Source organism: Mycetomoellerius zeteki, unplaced genomic scaffold (assembly GCF_001594055.1).
Source record: "Mycetomoellerius zeteki isolate Tzet28-1 unplaced genomic scaffold, Tzet1.0 scaffold591, whole genome shotgun sequence".
Lineage (NCBI taxonomy): Eukaryota > Metazoa > Arthropoda > Insecta > Hymenoptera > Formicidae > Mycetomoellerius > Mycetomoellerius zeteki.
The window spans coordinates 90,672-106,584 of NW_017257601.1; the positions used below are offsets into that span (position 1 = coordinate 90,672).

Sequence of the window (15,913 nt, forward strand, 5' to 3'; positions counted from 1 at the left end):
CGCCTAGTTCCACTCGCGGTCCTCGAGTATCCGAATGCCCCAATGACCTGGTTATCCGGTCTCGGCGTGACCTCGCCTCGTGACGCGAATCGAGCGCTCGCAAAATCAAGGTAAACCCATCGCGGCGAACACACGTTCGCGATTAGCCCAATTCCGCTCTTTCTTCTCTTGCGACCTCCTTGTTTCCCGCCCACTCCTGTCATCTTCCCTTTTCATTACGCGTAATTGCTACAAAGCCTAGAAAATCTCCGTAGCGTAACGCTATTGCTCGATGCATGCCGATCGATCCTCAAGTTAATTAACAGACAATTGTCAGAAATACAAGATAATTTTCAGATAAGCCAGTCCTTATATATCTATACGTTATATATAAGTTCTTCTAACAAATTTATTATTGATATTTCACTGACGTAAATATTGAAATGTTAATAGTTTTTCTGCTATAATAAGAAATAAAAGATCGAAGCTCTTTCAAGAATTAAATCTGGAGTACAGGGAATAACGAGAATTTACTCTTTTATCTTTATTATACAAATAGCTTATTATGTAAATGGAATCTTAATTTGATGTGACTTATAGTTATCAAGATATTTAATATTAAAAAAAGATAGAAAGAAGTCATATGAATAAATCAACTATAAGCAAGAGAAACATCACTTACAAAATCAGATGGAATATATACTCTCTAATTTTTAGAGTGAATCTCACTCTTAAAAATTGAAAATTGAGCTACTCTTTTTGTGTTTCACTCTTTAGAGTGAAATTCTCTCAAGAATTTAAAGAGAGTATATATATTTAAATTTATATACCACAAATATTCGACTGCAAACCAATTACTTTTCAGACTTGCAATCAAATTACAATGATAATAATCCCTAATAATTGTAATAAACTAAAAATTAGGTCATTGATTTGATATTATTAGTATTTTATATATAGTATTTTAAATATAGTTATTTAATATTAATATAATATAGTTATTTAAATATAGTTATTTGATATATAGTATTTAAAAAATATGTAAAGAACTTATTGCGAAAAATCCCGACTGATAATGAGGAATAGCGTCAAATTGACGTTTTAATTTAATTTGGAGAGATTATTATTGTATGACTTGATTGTGTTGCGAATTCGAAAAATAATGGGCACGTCATATATCTGATGTGAGATTTTATTTAAATACATACACATATATTATTCCAACGTTTAATTTGACCATAAGTGGCGTTCCTCTTACTTACAAAGTTGAGTTTAAAAAAAGAAGACATTATCGTACATACATATGTACGTAATTATGTGACATTATTTTTAAGTAAGATCGCGAGCTGAACGATTTACGACCTTAGTGATAAAGGAAAAATATCACATCGGCTTACGATTCTGTTTTAAATGACGCATTAGCTCTTTAATCCACTTATCCGTTTCATTAGAAAGGTAGTGAGACGTTCATTATACTTTCCACATCCACGTGCAACTTGATGGCTGATAGAGCTTCGGCTATTATCCGCCGGGTTAATTTAAGGCGATCCCACTTTTAAGATTATAAGTTAGTGAAACTCATCGCGAAGTTGCGTGTCGAACTCAGGTCTTAAAACGATTATCCGCCATCCGGCACTCGCTCAGATTTATCTCAGCCTTTTTATAACATCCGCACTTGAGTTAACGTCCTTAACCTTTTTGTAAACTTGAATAAAGTCCAACCTCTATATACTATAAAAAATATTATAAAAAATATAACGCTGTAATTTAATTAATAACCTGGAAAAACGTATAATATTATTAGAAAGAATAACACTAGAATTAATATTGTTATAATATTAAATTTCTATACAAAATTTTTGCGATTTTTACGGAAATATGTAACTTATATTCTTTATATAATATATAATATAGTATATAATAACAACAATAATAATAATCATGGCATCATTTTATAATTAATTATTAATAATTAAAATCATAAAAAGTTAATCATTAAGAGATCCTTAAGTGACAAAATTATCGATATTATAGATTAAAAAATATTTCAAATTAGCATTGTACAAATTGTAAAATTTTTTATATATTAAAAATATGCGTTAAAAAAGGTGCGAGACGTTCAATTTAACGAAAAAATCGAAAAAGGATCGAAAATAAAAAATTACTTTTAATTTAATATCACTACACAATTTTTTAACTTTTTTTTTCGATTTTGTCATTAAATCGACCGTCTGCCGCCTTTTTTGTGCGTAATTTGATTGTATGAAAGGATTTTACATCTGCACAGATTCCCTTAAAGCTATAATAGTGTAAAATTTTCGGAAAAGTTCAATATATTTGAAACTAGAATCGATTATCTTTCATTAACTCAGCGATTTGTGAAACGTTTTCATGTGCGAAAGTGAAAGTTAATTACGATTCTATCGATAAAATATATTGGTTTTGATTTAAACTAATTACTATTACATAATATTTTAATGTAAAGCACATTTTACACGAATAATTCCATTTTATAAAATTTGTCATACAGACTTACGACTAAATTGTTTATAATTGTATTCTTGTGTTTTTGACGATTACTTTTTAAAATAATTATAATATATTTGTCATCTTTTTATTAACAATACCAGCATTTCGAATAATATTTGTGTCCGAGCATTATTTAACAGAATACAGGATTAACTCTTTAAAATCTCGATCGTTCTTTCTTTTTTGCAAATGAGACTCATTGCGCTTTTTCCGCGAAGTGAAAGCAGCGAAAGTTTGATCAGACAGTGCGTGACAAAAGAAACGAAATATTCGTCGTTGACAATGGATGACATCGTTAGATTCGCATCGCTAGATATCCAGGTGATGGTACCTGCACTAGCCGCATTCGTTATATAGAGTGACCTATTAAGAATATGTAATTACTTTATTTTTATAATGCTTAGAAGTTGTTTTCTGTTTTGAATTCAAGGTTTCTCCTGTTATAAATTACACTGTCCGACACGGATTTTAGACCACGAACAGAACCATGTAATTGTTTAGATTTTTTGTCGCTGAAAACGAATCCGTAAATGAAATTGCTCTATTATATTAGGTTTTCGAGAAAATTAAACCTAAAAATACAAAAAATGGCATTTTTTGGTATTTTTGAGCTAAGATATCTAAAAAATGTATCGGACAGAGAGAGAGAGAGAGAGAGAGAGAGAGAGAGAGAGTATTATTCGTATCTTTGACCATGAAAGATATACGATAGTCTTTTATACATATGTATAAAACTGCATTTTACTGTATTTTAAATAATTTAAAAGATAACACATAATAGAACATAAAAATATAATAATATTATTGCACTATATTACATACATAAGTAAACGAGGAACGATTGAGAAACGAAACGCGAAAGATTTTGTGGTATATATAGAAGGGTGATCTCGAGCATGTGACTTGAATAATCGACTGGTACATGAATAAGTCTCTTTAAAGTTCGGGCGTATGTCAGCGGAAATCCCTCTCGCATCTTTCGTGAATTCGCACATGTGGATTCGGAGAGAGTCTGTTCGGAGAGGATTTCGAGAGTCTGTTACACGTACCAAGGAGAAGACCACTTCTTCTGTGCATACTCGGTGAGCCTAAAATTCTAAATCAACAGAAGTGAAGTGCTCCTCTTTCTCTCTCTGTCTCATACACACACACACAGAGAGAGAGAGAGAGAGAGAGTCTTTCTCTACCCCTCCCCCTCATTGGGTACTAATGAGCAAATTATCGGAATTGTTGGTCGCGCTCTTTCGACCGATTGATCAATAGAAAACGTGGTTTTGCATTGTGAACAAAAACTTGCGACAATTTGTACTCGAGTGGAGCACAGACACTAATTACCTCACAAGGGATATAGGCAGTCCGAAAATTCAGAAAATTCTGAAACATTATGTGCGAGTAGAGTAGTTCATTCGTGAGTATTAATATAAAATATTGATGAAGTACGAGAGAAAGAGAGAGAGAGAGAGAGATTTGCGCATTCAACAACTCTCCGTTATTGCTCATTACTTTAAATAAAGATTATTTGTTTGACATAAAATTACATTATATTATATTTTTGCAACGTACTTTATAAATATTCTCCATAAATGATACTTAAAAAATTTTACTGCGCAATTGGGTTTTTACACACATACCTTTTTCAACTCTAAAAGCAATTTTTTTATACATATAAAAGTATACAGCTTTTTATATGTCAGTTTGTTTAAGTGGTCTACTATTTATAAACGCAAAAAAAATTTCCAACGAAGTAATTTTACAGATGAATAGAAGAAATTATATTTATTCACATAATCACACATACACACCGTATATGTAATCAAAAACAAACTACAGACGAAAGAATTTTTTGTAATAAAAATCTACAATTACGAAAAAGCTACACAAATAAAAATGAAGAAATTCTATTGACATAAGAACCATTTGACATTGCTAACAGATTTAATGCAAAAACTAAAAAGTTTTGTGGAACGATATCAAGAACTTACCACAAGAATTTTATCGCTCCGGAAGAAAAATCGGCTTTAAAATTTCCATCCTTATATACAATTTTCGTACAGAGCGCATGCGAAAAATGCGTATCCCTATGGAAATTCCATTCTCCTCGAAACCTACTTTTGCTCGGTATTTGCAAATCCCCCCTCCCCCCCCAAGACTTTCCACGGAAAGATTATCAAATTAGTAGTGACTAGAAAAACGGATAAAGTATTCGTAGATCTTTCGGTGCACTTTTCTTGTTACGGTTTCGTTGTATGCTCACCCACATTATTCCCGCTCTAATACAGTACAATCAGTCAGCCGGTCGGCCAGCCTCCGGCACGAAAATTCCGCAATGCCAAGGGGAAGCTTCGCGTGCGGCTGGACGATAATGCAAATCGCTCGGGGACGATGATTTAACGTTTTAACAGCAGATTGTCGCGACCACGGAGACCGCAAAGGGTTACTACGAGCGGTCGGCTGAGCCCTTCGAGCGTGCACACCGGCCCAGCTTCGTCGTTGTCGTCATTGCTAATTATTTATGTTGCCTGATCTTCGCACCCCTCCCCGTCTGATGTTAATTGAATTCGCCTTCGTCCGTGGGGGCGACTGTCCCTGGTAATTTCGCCAGTGCACAGCTGCCGCATGCTGGTTGAAAGTCGCATGCTTGTTTAACCCTTTCGTTCCTAACTGCTGTTATAAAAGACATTTATTGCAATTTTACGATTTATTTGGAAAAATATAAGTATTATATTTTATATTTTATGTAATATTTATTATATTTTAACTTTTACATAATGTAGTAACTTTGAATTAAATAAATATCTATTTAATTTTAATGTAAATGTTAATTTCTATAAAGACTACACTATTTACAGCTTCATAAATTTAAAATTGAATTTTTTTTAATTTGAGATGAAAATCAAATGTATCTATAGATATAAAATTTCTGCTTTCGTAATTGATTTCTCTCATCGTAATATTTTTATACATTACAGATAAATCTACGCCTCATCCTCGTCAGTGGCAAGACAAAAGAGTTCCTATTCAGTCCAAGCGATTCCGCGGGCGATATAGCGCACCATGTGTTTGAAAATTGGCCGGAAGGTGAGTTAGTCATTGCCATTTGCGAAATCAGTTTGCACCAATCCATAATATTAGCATTATTATTATTATTTCTATAATAGCGGGATCTATCATTTGATGCCATCTACAATTATTACCATTAATTGCCGATGTACCACCATGTCATGACAAGAGATGCAAAATTATATTGTATAAAATATCTGTATTTGAGAATATCTATTAGAATCTCTGTTAAAAGTTTTTAAAGTTAAAGAGATTAAACAATTAAGAAAAACGTGAGAAATTAATGTGTACAAAATTATAAATTTTGATGTGTAATTAACAAAAAGGAAATTTTGAGAACAAATTTTTATTGAGAGTAAAAAATATATATATATATATATGACGTCTTCTTATGTAGGTACGCTGAAAAACAAGATTATTTCAACAGCATTATTTTAATTGAAAATGATCTTGTTGATTTAACAACAGTATTAATGAAATATTATTAAAACAAAAAAATTTTATTAAAACAAGAGCCTAAGTATTTATTTTATTAATGGTGTTATTTGTTTTAATGAACAAAATTATTTTTAATTAAAATAATGCTGTTGATTCATCATTTTCATATAATAAATTGATACAAAAAAAGATTTCGAATTGTAATATCAAAGAATTATAAAATTATGTGAAGAATGGAAACTATAAAAAATTTCACACTCAATTTTTACGATGGAGAGCTCGTATTCTTCTCGTTTCGTATCTTTTATTACTGCAAATACTTTCATCTGCGTCAGCTTTTTAAGGTTCGAAGAGTTTTGGCACTTTCGGAAACTTTTCGCAAACTGCTAGATTGAGCTGGGGAGAACTCTCAGCATCCTGCAAATGTTATCTTGGTGTTGCAGACTGGGCAGAGGAGGCGGTTGCTAAGGCGGAGATCCTGCGACTAATCTACCAGGGTCGTTTCCTGCACAGCAATGTCACGCTCGGTGCTCTTGGGCTTCCCTTCGGAAAAACCACGGTGATGCATCTGGTGCCGCGAGAGAATCTTCCGGAGCCTAATTCTCAAGGTGAATTCGCGAGATGCGATCATGTTATCTCTTCCTTCGTGGAAGTCGTTACGAAACTTCTTGTATGCCTTCCCCTTCATTTTCTCGACGAACTCTTCACCAGACACGCACAAAATTTGCTTTTTTAACTTTGCTTGAAATAAACTTCATCCCAATTAAAACACCTTTATAGGTTATTAAAATTAAACCGTGATACGTATCTATCTTTCATTATGTTATATTAACTCTTATTCACATAACGTACATTTATTTATGAACCATTATTGTCATCAAAATAACCGAAATTGATTCTGATTATTGATTTCCAGGAAAATTTCCTAAATTAATAGGAAAATTTTATATATTGCTTTTCTAGACAAATTTCAAAATAAGAAATTTCTTTTGTGTTTTTTTTTTAATTATACAATATAAAAAATAAAATGTTAATTTTAACTTATAGTCGTATAGTGGACTTTCTGAGACATGCAAAAATGTCAAAATTAACACAAAAATGTTACTTTTAACATTTTTGCATGTCTCAGAAAGTCCACTATACGACTATAAGTTAAAATTAACATTTTATTTTTTACATGTATATGTGTATATTACATATGTATATGTGTATATTACAATTTTAATTGTATTTTTATGTATACACATTTTATGCTTTTATATATTATAGTATCCTCAGAGAAAAATAAATTACCCGCGGATAAGGGTTAATTCCCTGTGACCCATATAAAACACGTTGCGTACACACACACACACACACATACATATATACATACTCTACCGCATTTTTATTAATATCCAGTTAAATCTTCACTCGTTATCGTTCTTTAAATTTGTTTACTCGCTGTTCTAAACCTAAACTAAATCTATCGCGTCGGTACGTGACGCGTTTGCGTAATTATTACGGTAAAATCTCGTTACAACGAGCTGCCGCCGTGGATCTCCAAATTGAATTTATTACACCAAAAGTTCGTTACATCAAGCCGCGTATTAGACGCGAAGATTCAATCACACTTCGTTATAGCGAAAATGTCGTATTCCATCGATGTTCATTATAAAGGAATTAAAAGGAATTAGTTTTATTTAGCTATTAAATGATAGGGATTTACATAGGACGATCAAGAATGCAGGTATATATTGAAAATATACATAAATATATTTCGGCAAATATATCCTTGGATAAAAATATCATAAAATATCGTCAAAAAGTTGTTATAGTCAATAAAACTGTATTAAATTAAAAAGTAGAATTTTATTAAAATAAAATTTACTTTAAATTAATATGAATAACATAAATATAATATAAAAATGAATAATATAATAGAAATTGTTCTAATATAAATGTTATATATACACATATTTATAATATAAATATGAAATGTATTGTTACATTTTTCTGATGATTATAATCTTGTGTAAAATAATTAAATTTGTTAGTAGATATATTTTGCAACTATATTTTGACAAAAATCTTTCATTTTTTATGATCTATAGCTAAGAAATTATTTCTATCTTGATGTTTTCGACAAACTAAGAACAACTTCGAAGAAATCCTTAAATCTGCACTTTATCTACGTTTTCTGACGTATCCTACATAGGCGACACAAGCACTGATTAATCAAATCACATGTATCGCTATTGATTTCACGCAAATTACTGTGCAACCGAGTGAAAGTTAGAATATTAATTAGTATAATCAGTCATCTCATCAAATAATGGGTAATCATCAATTTCTCTTGTGCAACATCGTCATTATTTGTACGAAGTCAATATAATCTCGTGTAAAATGCATATTTCGCAACTCTTTGCATTTCCCTTGTAATTTCTGTGCCCCTTTCGGCATGCGTACTTCCACTTTTGCGAGCTTTTCCGGTGATTCTTAATTTAACGACAATTGGACAGTAATTATACGTTATATTGATTAAAATCCGATAATTTATCTCCTTTTTCTTCCTTCCTTATGTCGCAATATCAACTTTATCTCATAAGTAACTTGTTCACTAATTATTAATCGATGCGACGACAAATGCGACGGATAAAATGCCGGCAGGTAGTTAATAATCAGCTTTGATCGACGGAGAAGATAATCGTCGAGGTTCTATGCATTGTGCAACTTCATAACAATACGTCGCAACTTTACAACACAATGGAGATTTCCTGCTTTCTAAATTGGCTCTTTCATGTAGTCCTAGTATCAGTAACGTAAAGTTTTTTTAGGAGATGCATCATTTGTTTCCGCGTATTTTCAGACAATCAAAAAAAATGATGGCGATAAAGAAAGTAGGACAAGTTAAATTACTTTACTCATTTTGTTTAAGTGTTTATTAATTAATACTTTTTTTATTTATTAATTAATACTTTTTTTATTTATTAATTAATACTTTTGAGACTTCCACGGATACTTTCTATAAGGAAGCTGCGTTTCGCAAGTTATCTCCGTGTCCAAATCTATTGTTAGAATACCAACGTTCGTGAATAGGCTGCTTCTCATCCTGATGAAGTGAACATTGCAGTTCACTTCATCAGGGCGAGAAGCAGCTTGCTCAGTATCAGACTGCTCGTCGCTCTGATGAAGTGAACTGCCAATGTTCACGAAACTTCGACATTCTAATAATGGATCCACAGACGCACAAATAATCCACGAAACGCACAAAACTTCTTTACTTTTTTACATTGTTTATTTTTTTAATTTATTACAGCTTACATGATAATTGATAACTGCTTTATGCTCACTAAATTTATTACATTCAATCTAGAATAACGATATTATAATATTCAGACAAAATACATTGTGTGTATTTAGATTTTTTGTTTTTAACATTTGTAATATATAACTCCAAATTATTTTGTATCACTTTCATTGATTCTTAAGACTAATATCAATTTTATTATAGAGATTGAAGGTATTCGTTTATTGAATGCTTATGCCGTTACATAAATTAATAATAAAAAAAAGCGACAGTTATTCCCATTTCATCTTTCTAGGCATTCTTCCTAACGGTGAGTACATGTATATCCTGCCCGATGATCCCGAAAACTATGACATCAACTAAAAAACACCGTCTTAATTCTTGAGCCAACGTGAGTTTTCCCGATCCTTATCCCTGCAAATTCCAATTCCGCTCCATGTTTCCACAGTAAATAAATTAATAATATCAAATGAAACCTACACGAATCCATGCTTAAAACAAAAATAACATTGTACAATCAGACATTTAAATCGTGTCTAAAGAACATATTTGTTATAAATAAACAAAAGAGAAACAAATTGGAATACTTCTTTGATCGTTTAAGTAATATCACACAATATATTATTTGGTAATTATCATTTTTAGAAAACAATTTTTATTTATTCAATCTCAATAACATAAAAGTTAATTGAAAAGATGACTGAGTATTATGTACAAGTTAAATTTTCGCAAGAAATTAGTCATTATATTGCTGTGATGACTAATGAATTCTTTGTTTCAGTTATTGGGTCGAAGAATTGCTTTACAAAAATCTAAGTAAAGTTTTTTACATTTTTGACACATGACATTACACACGCGGATACTATTCAGTTTTTTAAGTTTGTTTTTATGCGAACTGACGCTAGTCAGGACGTCGAGGGCATGCGAATGAATTGTATGTGTGCTATTTTGTTGCAGATCAGAGACAAAAAAGTAAAGGCGGCGGGAGTAGTTGCTGCTCGGCTTCCTGCTGCATACTCTAAGTCGTCCCCTGTGACCGTCGCCGATGTCGGTGGTGGATCTCGTGGCGGATGGGCGTGCGGTATGGGCTGCTGCCACAGCGCTGAGCCATGATTTCTAAGATTTCGTGCTGATGTATAATCGTTAGTGGCTGAGCTCGTGAGCAGTGTAGCACGAGAAACGGATTGTCGGATGAAAGAGGATCTCGCTCGCGCGATATTCATTACTACCGCCGACTACCATCGAGGAGCAACGCGCGTCGCAATGATGCGTTCCCCGGTGAATGAATCCCCCATGTCGTTGGGCCGGTCGCTTATTTCGGTTCGTTTGGCAGGCGGTAATGCGTGCTCGATCAATACACTCACGAGGGAAATCTGCTCCAGAAGAAGAAAAAGAAGAAGAAGAGCGTATTTCATTACGGAGAAGTCGGATCATTGTCGACACGTCGATTAGCTTGCGAAAAGATCGAATTACGCCGATAACGATGGTCGGCTAACTTCGAGCTAAATAACGAGCAAAGTTAGTTACTTTGGACGCTATGGCTCTTGTTGTGATATACAGATGAACGTGAAAAGGATTTGATCAGTCACAAATTTTGTTAACACCTGAAATCGATTAACAATTTTCTCTGTCCATTTCCAATTGATGACTGCAGCGTCAAAAAAAAAAAGAGCGAAAAAGAGAAAAAAATTATGAAATTGCGTTCTTAAGATTAGTTAATTGACTTAACTAAATTTTGGTTAACAACCCAGAGTTAACTTAGAGTTAACTGAATATAATCAATTTTATTAACTATTCTGATTAATTTCATACGGAGATATTTCTTCATTTCTACAGCGTTTACATTGTTACATTAGAATATAAATGAAATAATCGTAAATGTAGTTAGCAGTTTTAATTAAATTTTGTGCTTAGGGATTCTTTATCCTTTCCCTAAATTATATACCTATAGCTATGATATCGATGAAGAAAAGAGACGATCGTAAATTTAGTTAATAGTTTTAACTAAATTTTGGTCGGCGATGCCCCGTCTTTTCCTAGATTTATCACCGTATAGTTATAATGTCGTGAGAGGGACAGACGTTATCCATAAGTCGGTTAACCCTCTCAGTTAACTTAAGTTTCGATTACTCACTCTCAACTTGATCTAAATTAATTTAACAAATTTAATTTAATTCCGCGTCTATCTCGCGCGCGCAGCGAAATCAGAATCGGAGGATTCTAAGAAAGTTAAACGTCAGTTAACTTTAAATATCGTTCAATTAACCGCAGTTAGAGCACTACTCTGCGTCGGTGCAACCGGCCTCGAAGATCGAGGAGGGCGACGCGAACAATTACGCATTCGCCGTGGATGTTTGTAATCTCGTTTTGTTCGCCCCGTACAAGGAACTCGTGTGTATGCACGGTAAGACGAATAGAATTTCCAGGGAGAGGGATTGAGTAGCAAAAAGCTACGTTCTGTTGTAAGCGTACATTCGAGACGCGCCCTGGAACGGCGCTACAATGCTTAGAAACTCAACCACTATCACAGTACTGCAGCATTATAATAATTATGTAGACGGGATCGTGTGCATGCTTGCGTAAATTGTGTGTATTACGTTCGAGCGAGAAAGAGGAAGAGGAAGCGAATGAGAGAGAGCGAAAGAGAGAGAGAGAGAGAGAGAGAGAGAATCGAAGAGAGAATAAAATTTATGTTGTGATATGCAGGTAGCGATTATATATGTTATATATATAAATATATATATATGTATATACAGGGTGTTCCTAGTCAATCGCGTATTCGGTCGATAATACTTAACGCATTGATAGTTAAAGAGAATCGCATGTAAGAGAAAAAAATTTCACAGTGGCGACAGTCTCTGGGTGAGAGACTGACTCGCGAGAAGCAGACAAGTTACTTTACTGTTATAAGTTTTATTCAGCGTAATGTTGACAACACGTTAAGATTGATAATGAGAAATACGGTGCACCAGCTGGATTTGGGATTTTTTTTAATTACTCATTCGGTATAAATTGTTCTCATGATATTTATCGTCGAACAAAAGCGCGACTGACCAGAGACTCCCTGTATGTACAGGATGTTGAGAAAGAAGAATACGAAAATTTGCAGGTATATTCCTTCCAAATTCAATTTTTTTTTACGAAAAATTAATTCAACGTTGCACGGCACACTTTTGATCACCTTGATTATCGACTAACAAAGCGAATTCCATTATCTAATGCGTGTAAACTCCATTAAAATAAAATAAAAAGTGTGCGTAAATTATAAATTGGAGTATTACGTTGATTTTACGTAAAAGGATAACTTCCGAAAGTTATCCATGCCATGTCGATATACTTCGGTGAAGATAACCGAAATGGCTTCGGATGAGTTTTTATTGTTTATTGTGTGACTTTTTTGTTTGTTCACAAAAAGTTCATTTGATGGGTTGAAAGTTCGTTTAAAAATAAATAGAAAAAAAACTCGATGCCAGAACGCAACGGGGATGACTTGGGATTGCCTTCGAATCGGACGAGGAATATGTTCGCGTGTTATATACATATTTGTATTTTTCTTTCTCGACAAACTGTATATACGTATTAATATCGAAGTCGCGAGTGCACATCGACACGCGCATTCCGCGTTTCGGCGTGCATGCGCGACAGTATGAGACACGTTGACGCGCAGTTAAGCTCTCATACGCATAGATGACTTTATTATCATGAATTTAAAATAAAGTAATATTATATGACGTCACTTTGAGAGTTTAGTATTCTGGAGTATAAGATTATCAGAGAAGAGAGAGAGAGAAAGAGAGAGAGAGAGAGAAAGAGAGAGAAGACATTGGATCTCTAATGAGTAGTTATGATTAAATGAAAACTCAAATATATTTCCTGTTATATATACTCCCTTCTCCTCCCTGCCCTCGTCGAGTTTCCCCTCGGTCCTCCCTCTATTATTCCACCTTCTCTTGCCCATTTCCCCTTATCCCTTCGTGTTACCCGTCCACGCGAATCTGTCGGGCCTAGAACGTCGCTCTCGTTAGACCCAAGAATAATAATTCCATGCTATAAATTTATATGCCCATTTCGAGTATCGATCGTAGTTAGATCCAATCAAACTGTTACGACGAATGCGTTATAGGCGATTCTCTGTACACCGACACTAACACTGACGCACGCGTGAACAAACACACCCACACACACACCACACACAACACACACACACACACACACACACACAGAGCGTGTGTTTTCGTGCGCGTATACACGAATGTAACTCTCTAACACGCTATCTTATATTAATCGTACTGTAACTCTTACGAAATACATAACCCTGTGTATATATATATAATGCAGTGTTCTTACCGTAGTTAAACTTGCGAAAGAAGAAGCCAGGAATTTGTGCGATATCAAAACGCAAGCTATATATTTAATTTATTTCATATACACCCGGTAAAAAAGTCTATTTATAATTAATTATATATGTAATTACATGTAAAATATGTCCATATATCTTACAATAATCTCTATTCATATTACATATGCGTGTGTGCGTGTGTGCGTGCGTGCGTGTGTGTTTGTGTGTGCGTATAAATGTATAGGAAAAACGATAAGAATAATTCGAAAAAGAACTTTTGCATTATGCATCTTTACAAAAAGTAAAATTGCGATTACATTAATAAATTACGCGATTATGCAATATTTTATATATGTATAACATAATATAATTTAATTATATATTATCATACATATATGATTATGTATGACAATTGTTTTCTTATTTTTTCACTTTACTTATTTAAAAAAACAATCATCGTCGAACTACTTTTCAATTAATTTTCTTATCAATTTTTTCGTATGTAGGAACAAAGAGATTATGAGAAAGAAGAAGAAAATATATATAGACATACTTTATGTGTATATAATTATCTTTATTTTATGATATAGATTAATTTCAAATTTAAATTGAAATATATAATTATTTTGTATTTTAAATCTCGCAAACGCTTCGTTTAAGAGATATTGACTTTTTAAGTTACTAGAACATAACAAGCGTACGCTTCGCGCGCGCCATTGTTAAAGACAGAAATATATAAGCAAATAATAAAACAGGAAGAACAGGGAGGGAGGAAAAAAGTTAGGATTAATATGTGTTAAATATCTGTTTATATCTTAAATATATGTTTATATGTTTATTTTGATACTGACTATGCGATAGCTTTTTTCGGAAAGATTTAAATTGAATACTTTTAAACAATTCTATTTAACATAAAATTTCTTACTAATCTCCAGCGGAGGTTAGTATAGATTAACAGGAAAGACCGAAAGATTATAATTATGAATTATGAATTATAATATTTACTATAGTAACAAAATTTGCATTTTTACAATTAACTATTAACTATTAATCACATACATCTAACACATGCGATCTCCGCGATGATGACAGCTGTTCACGAAGTAAGCGCAGCGAAAGAACCAATCGGCATCGCCGAGGCAACAATATTTCGATATATTCGACTATCGACTTGCATCTCCTTTTTTAGAAAGGACACAACACTATAGAGACAAATAATGTCGAAATAATTTAGGTTTATTGCCTGTATTGCTTTACAATAATCAAAATATAATTATTAAATTTTTGTCTCAATACAGAAGATAGTACAAGCGTGCGAAAAAGATGCACAGTCAGCCATTGTGTCCTCATCGATAGATGCAATGCTTGTCTCGAGGCTAGAGGCCACATTTTGAACAAAACATTTAATAATTGCATTATTATTGTAAAGCAACAAAGGAGATAAACCTAGATTATTTCGGTATTATTCATTTCAATTTCAGTTCTATAATTTAAGAAGTCGGTATCTCTCAAAGCGTAGCGTTTGTGAACAAAATTCCAGATGAAAATTTTATTTGTTTTGAAATCCTAAATTCATATTTTAAGATTTAATCCGGGAACACTCTATACAATAGACTTTTTTACTGAGTGCACTAAACATACACACACAGAGACACACACAGATACACATACATATGTACACGCTCGCGAAGTGAAGGCGACCATATTTGTATATTTCAAAATCGTTATTAGTAGTATCTGCCTGACTCATAAACCTGTGCCATACCAGAATTTTTTGTCTCCCTCGTCCTCCCTCTATTAGTGTCCTTTTTCCGCTGTCCCTTTTTCTCTCGATCCTCCCCTGCTGCGATCAGCTTTTAACGCGTAAAGTATTTTCTCTTGTACTTCTTCGCGGAGATTGATATATATATATATATACATATAATTATATATGTTTGCAAGAAGCGTTTGTCGTTTATTCAGCGAGGGCACTGACATTAGCAAAACAAATGCTTCGTCACTTAAAATATATATTGAGCTCAAATCGCGACGATAAAGTTTGAATTTAGCCAAGACCTGCGTTTTATCCTGCGAATTAAATTTCTTATCCACAATTTAAACACAGAGAACAAATCTGATCAAGACTGATATATTAGCGTTTATTGATGTCATCGCGATATTAAGCCTAAATGTTGTTGATAAATGATTACTGATGTCGATATAAAATCGGAACGATTAAGTTAATCGCACTGCAGTAAAAAACACGAGTTTATTTTCTATGCAAATTAAAAAATATGTGA

The 15,913-nt window shown here is 33.1% G+C and overlaps 1 protein-coding gene across 2 annotated transcripts in view; it reads left to right on the forward strand.

The window, feature by feature from the left end:
- UBL3 (ubiquitin like 3) overlaps window positions 1–11,944 on the forward strand; it is a 44,102-nt gene extending 32,158 nt beyond the window's left edge. Inside the window, exons 2-4 of one of the 2 annotated variants that reach the window (XM_018456682.1) lie at window positions 5,478–5,586; window positions 6,450–6,614; window positions 10,253–11,944. In XM_018456682.1, coding sequence (XP_018312184.1) covers window positions 5,478–5,586; window positions 6,450–6,614; window positions 10,253–10,317 — 339 coding nt within the window. In that variant the 3' untranslated portion in view covers window positions 10,318–11,944. Of the gene's footprint in view, window positions 1–5,477; window positions 5,587–6,449; window positions 6,615–9,590; window positions 9,759–10,252 lie in introns of those variants that run through there. The other variant, XM_018456681.1, reaches the window with a different exon arrangement.
- The last annotated feature ends 3,969 nt before the right edge of the window (window positions 11,945–15,913 follow it).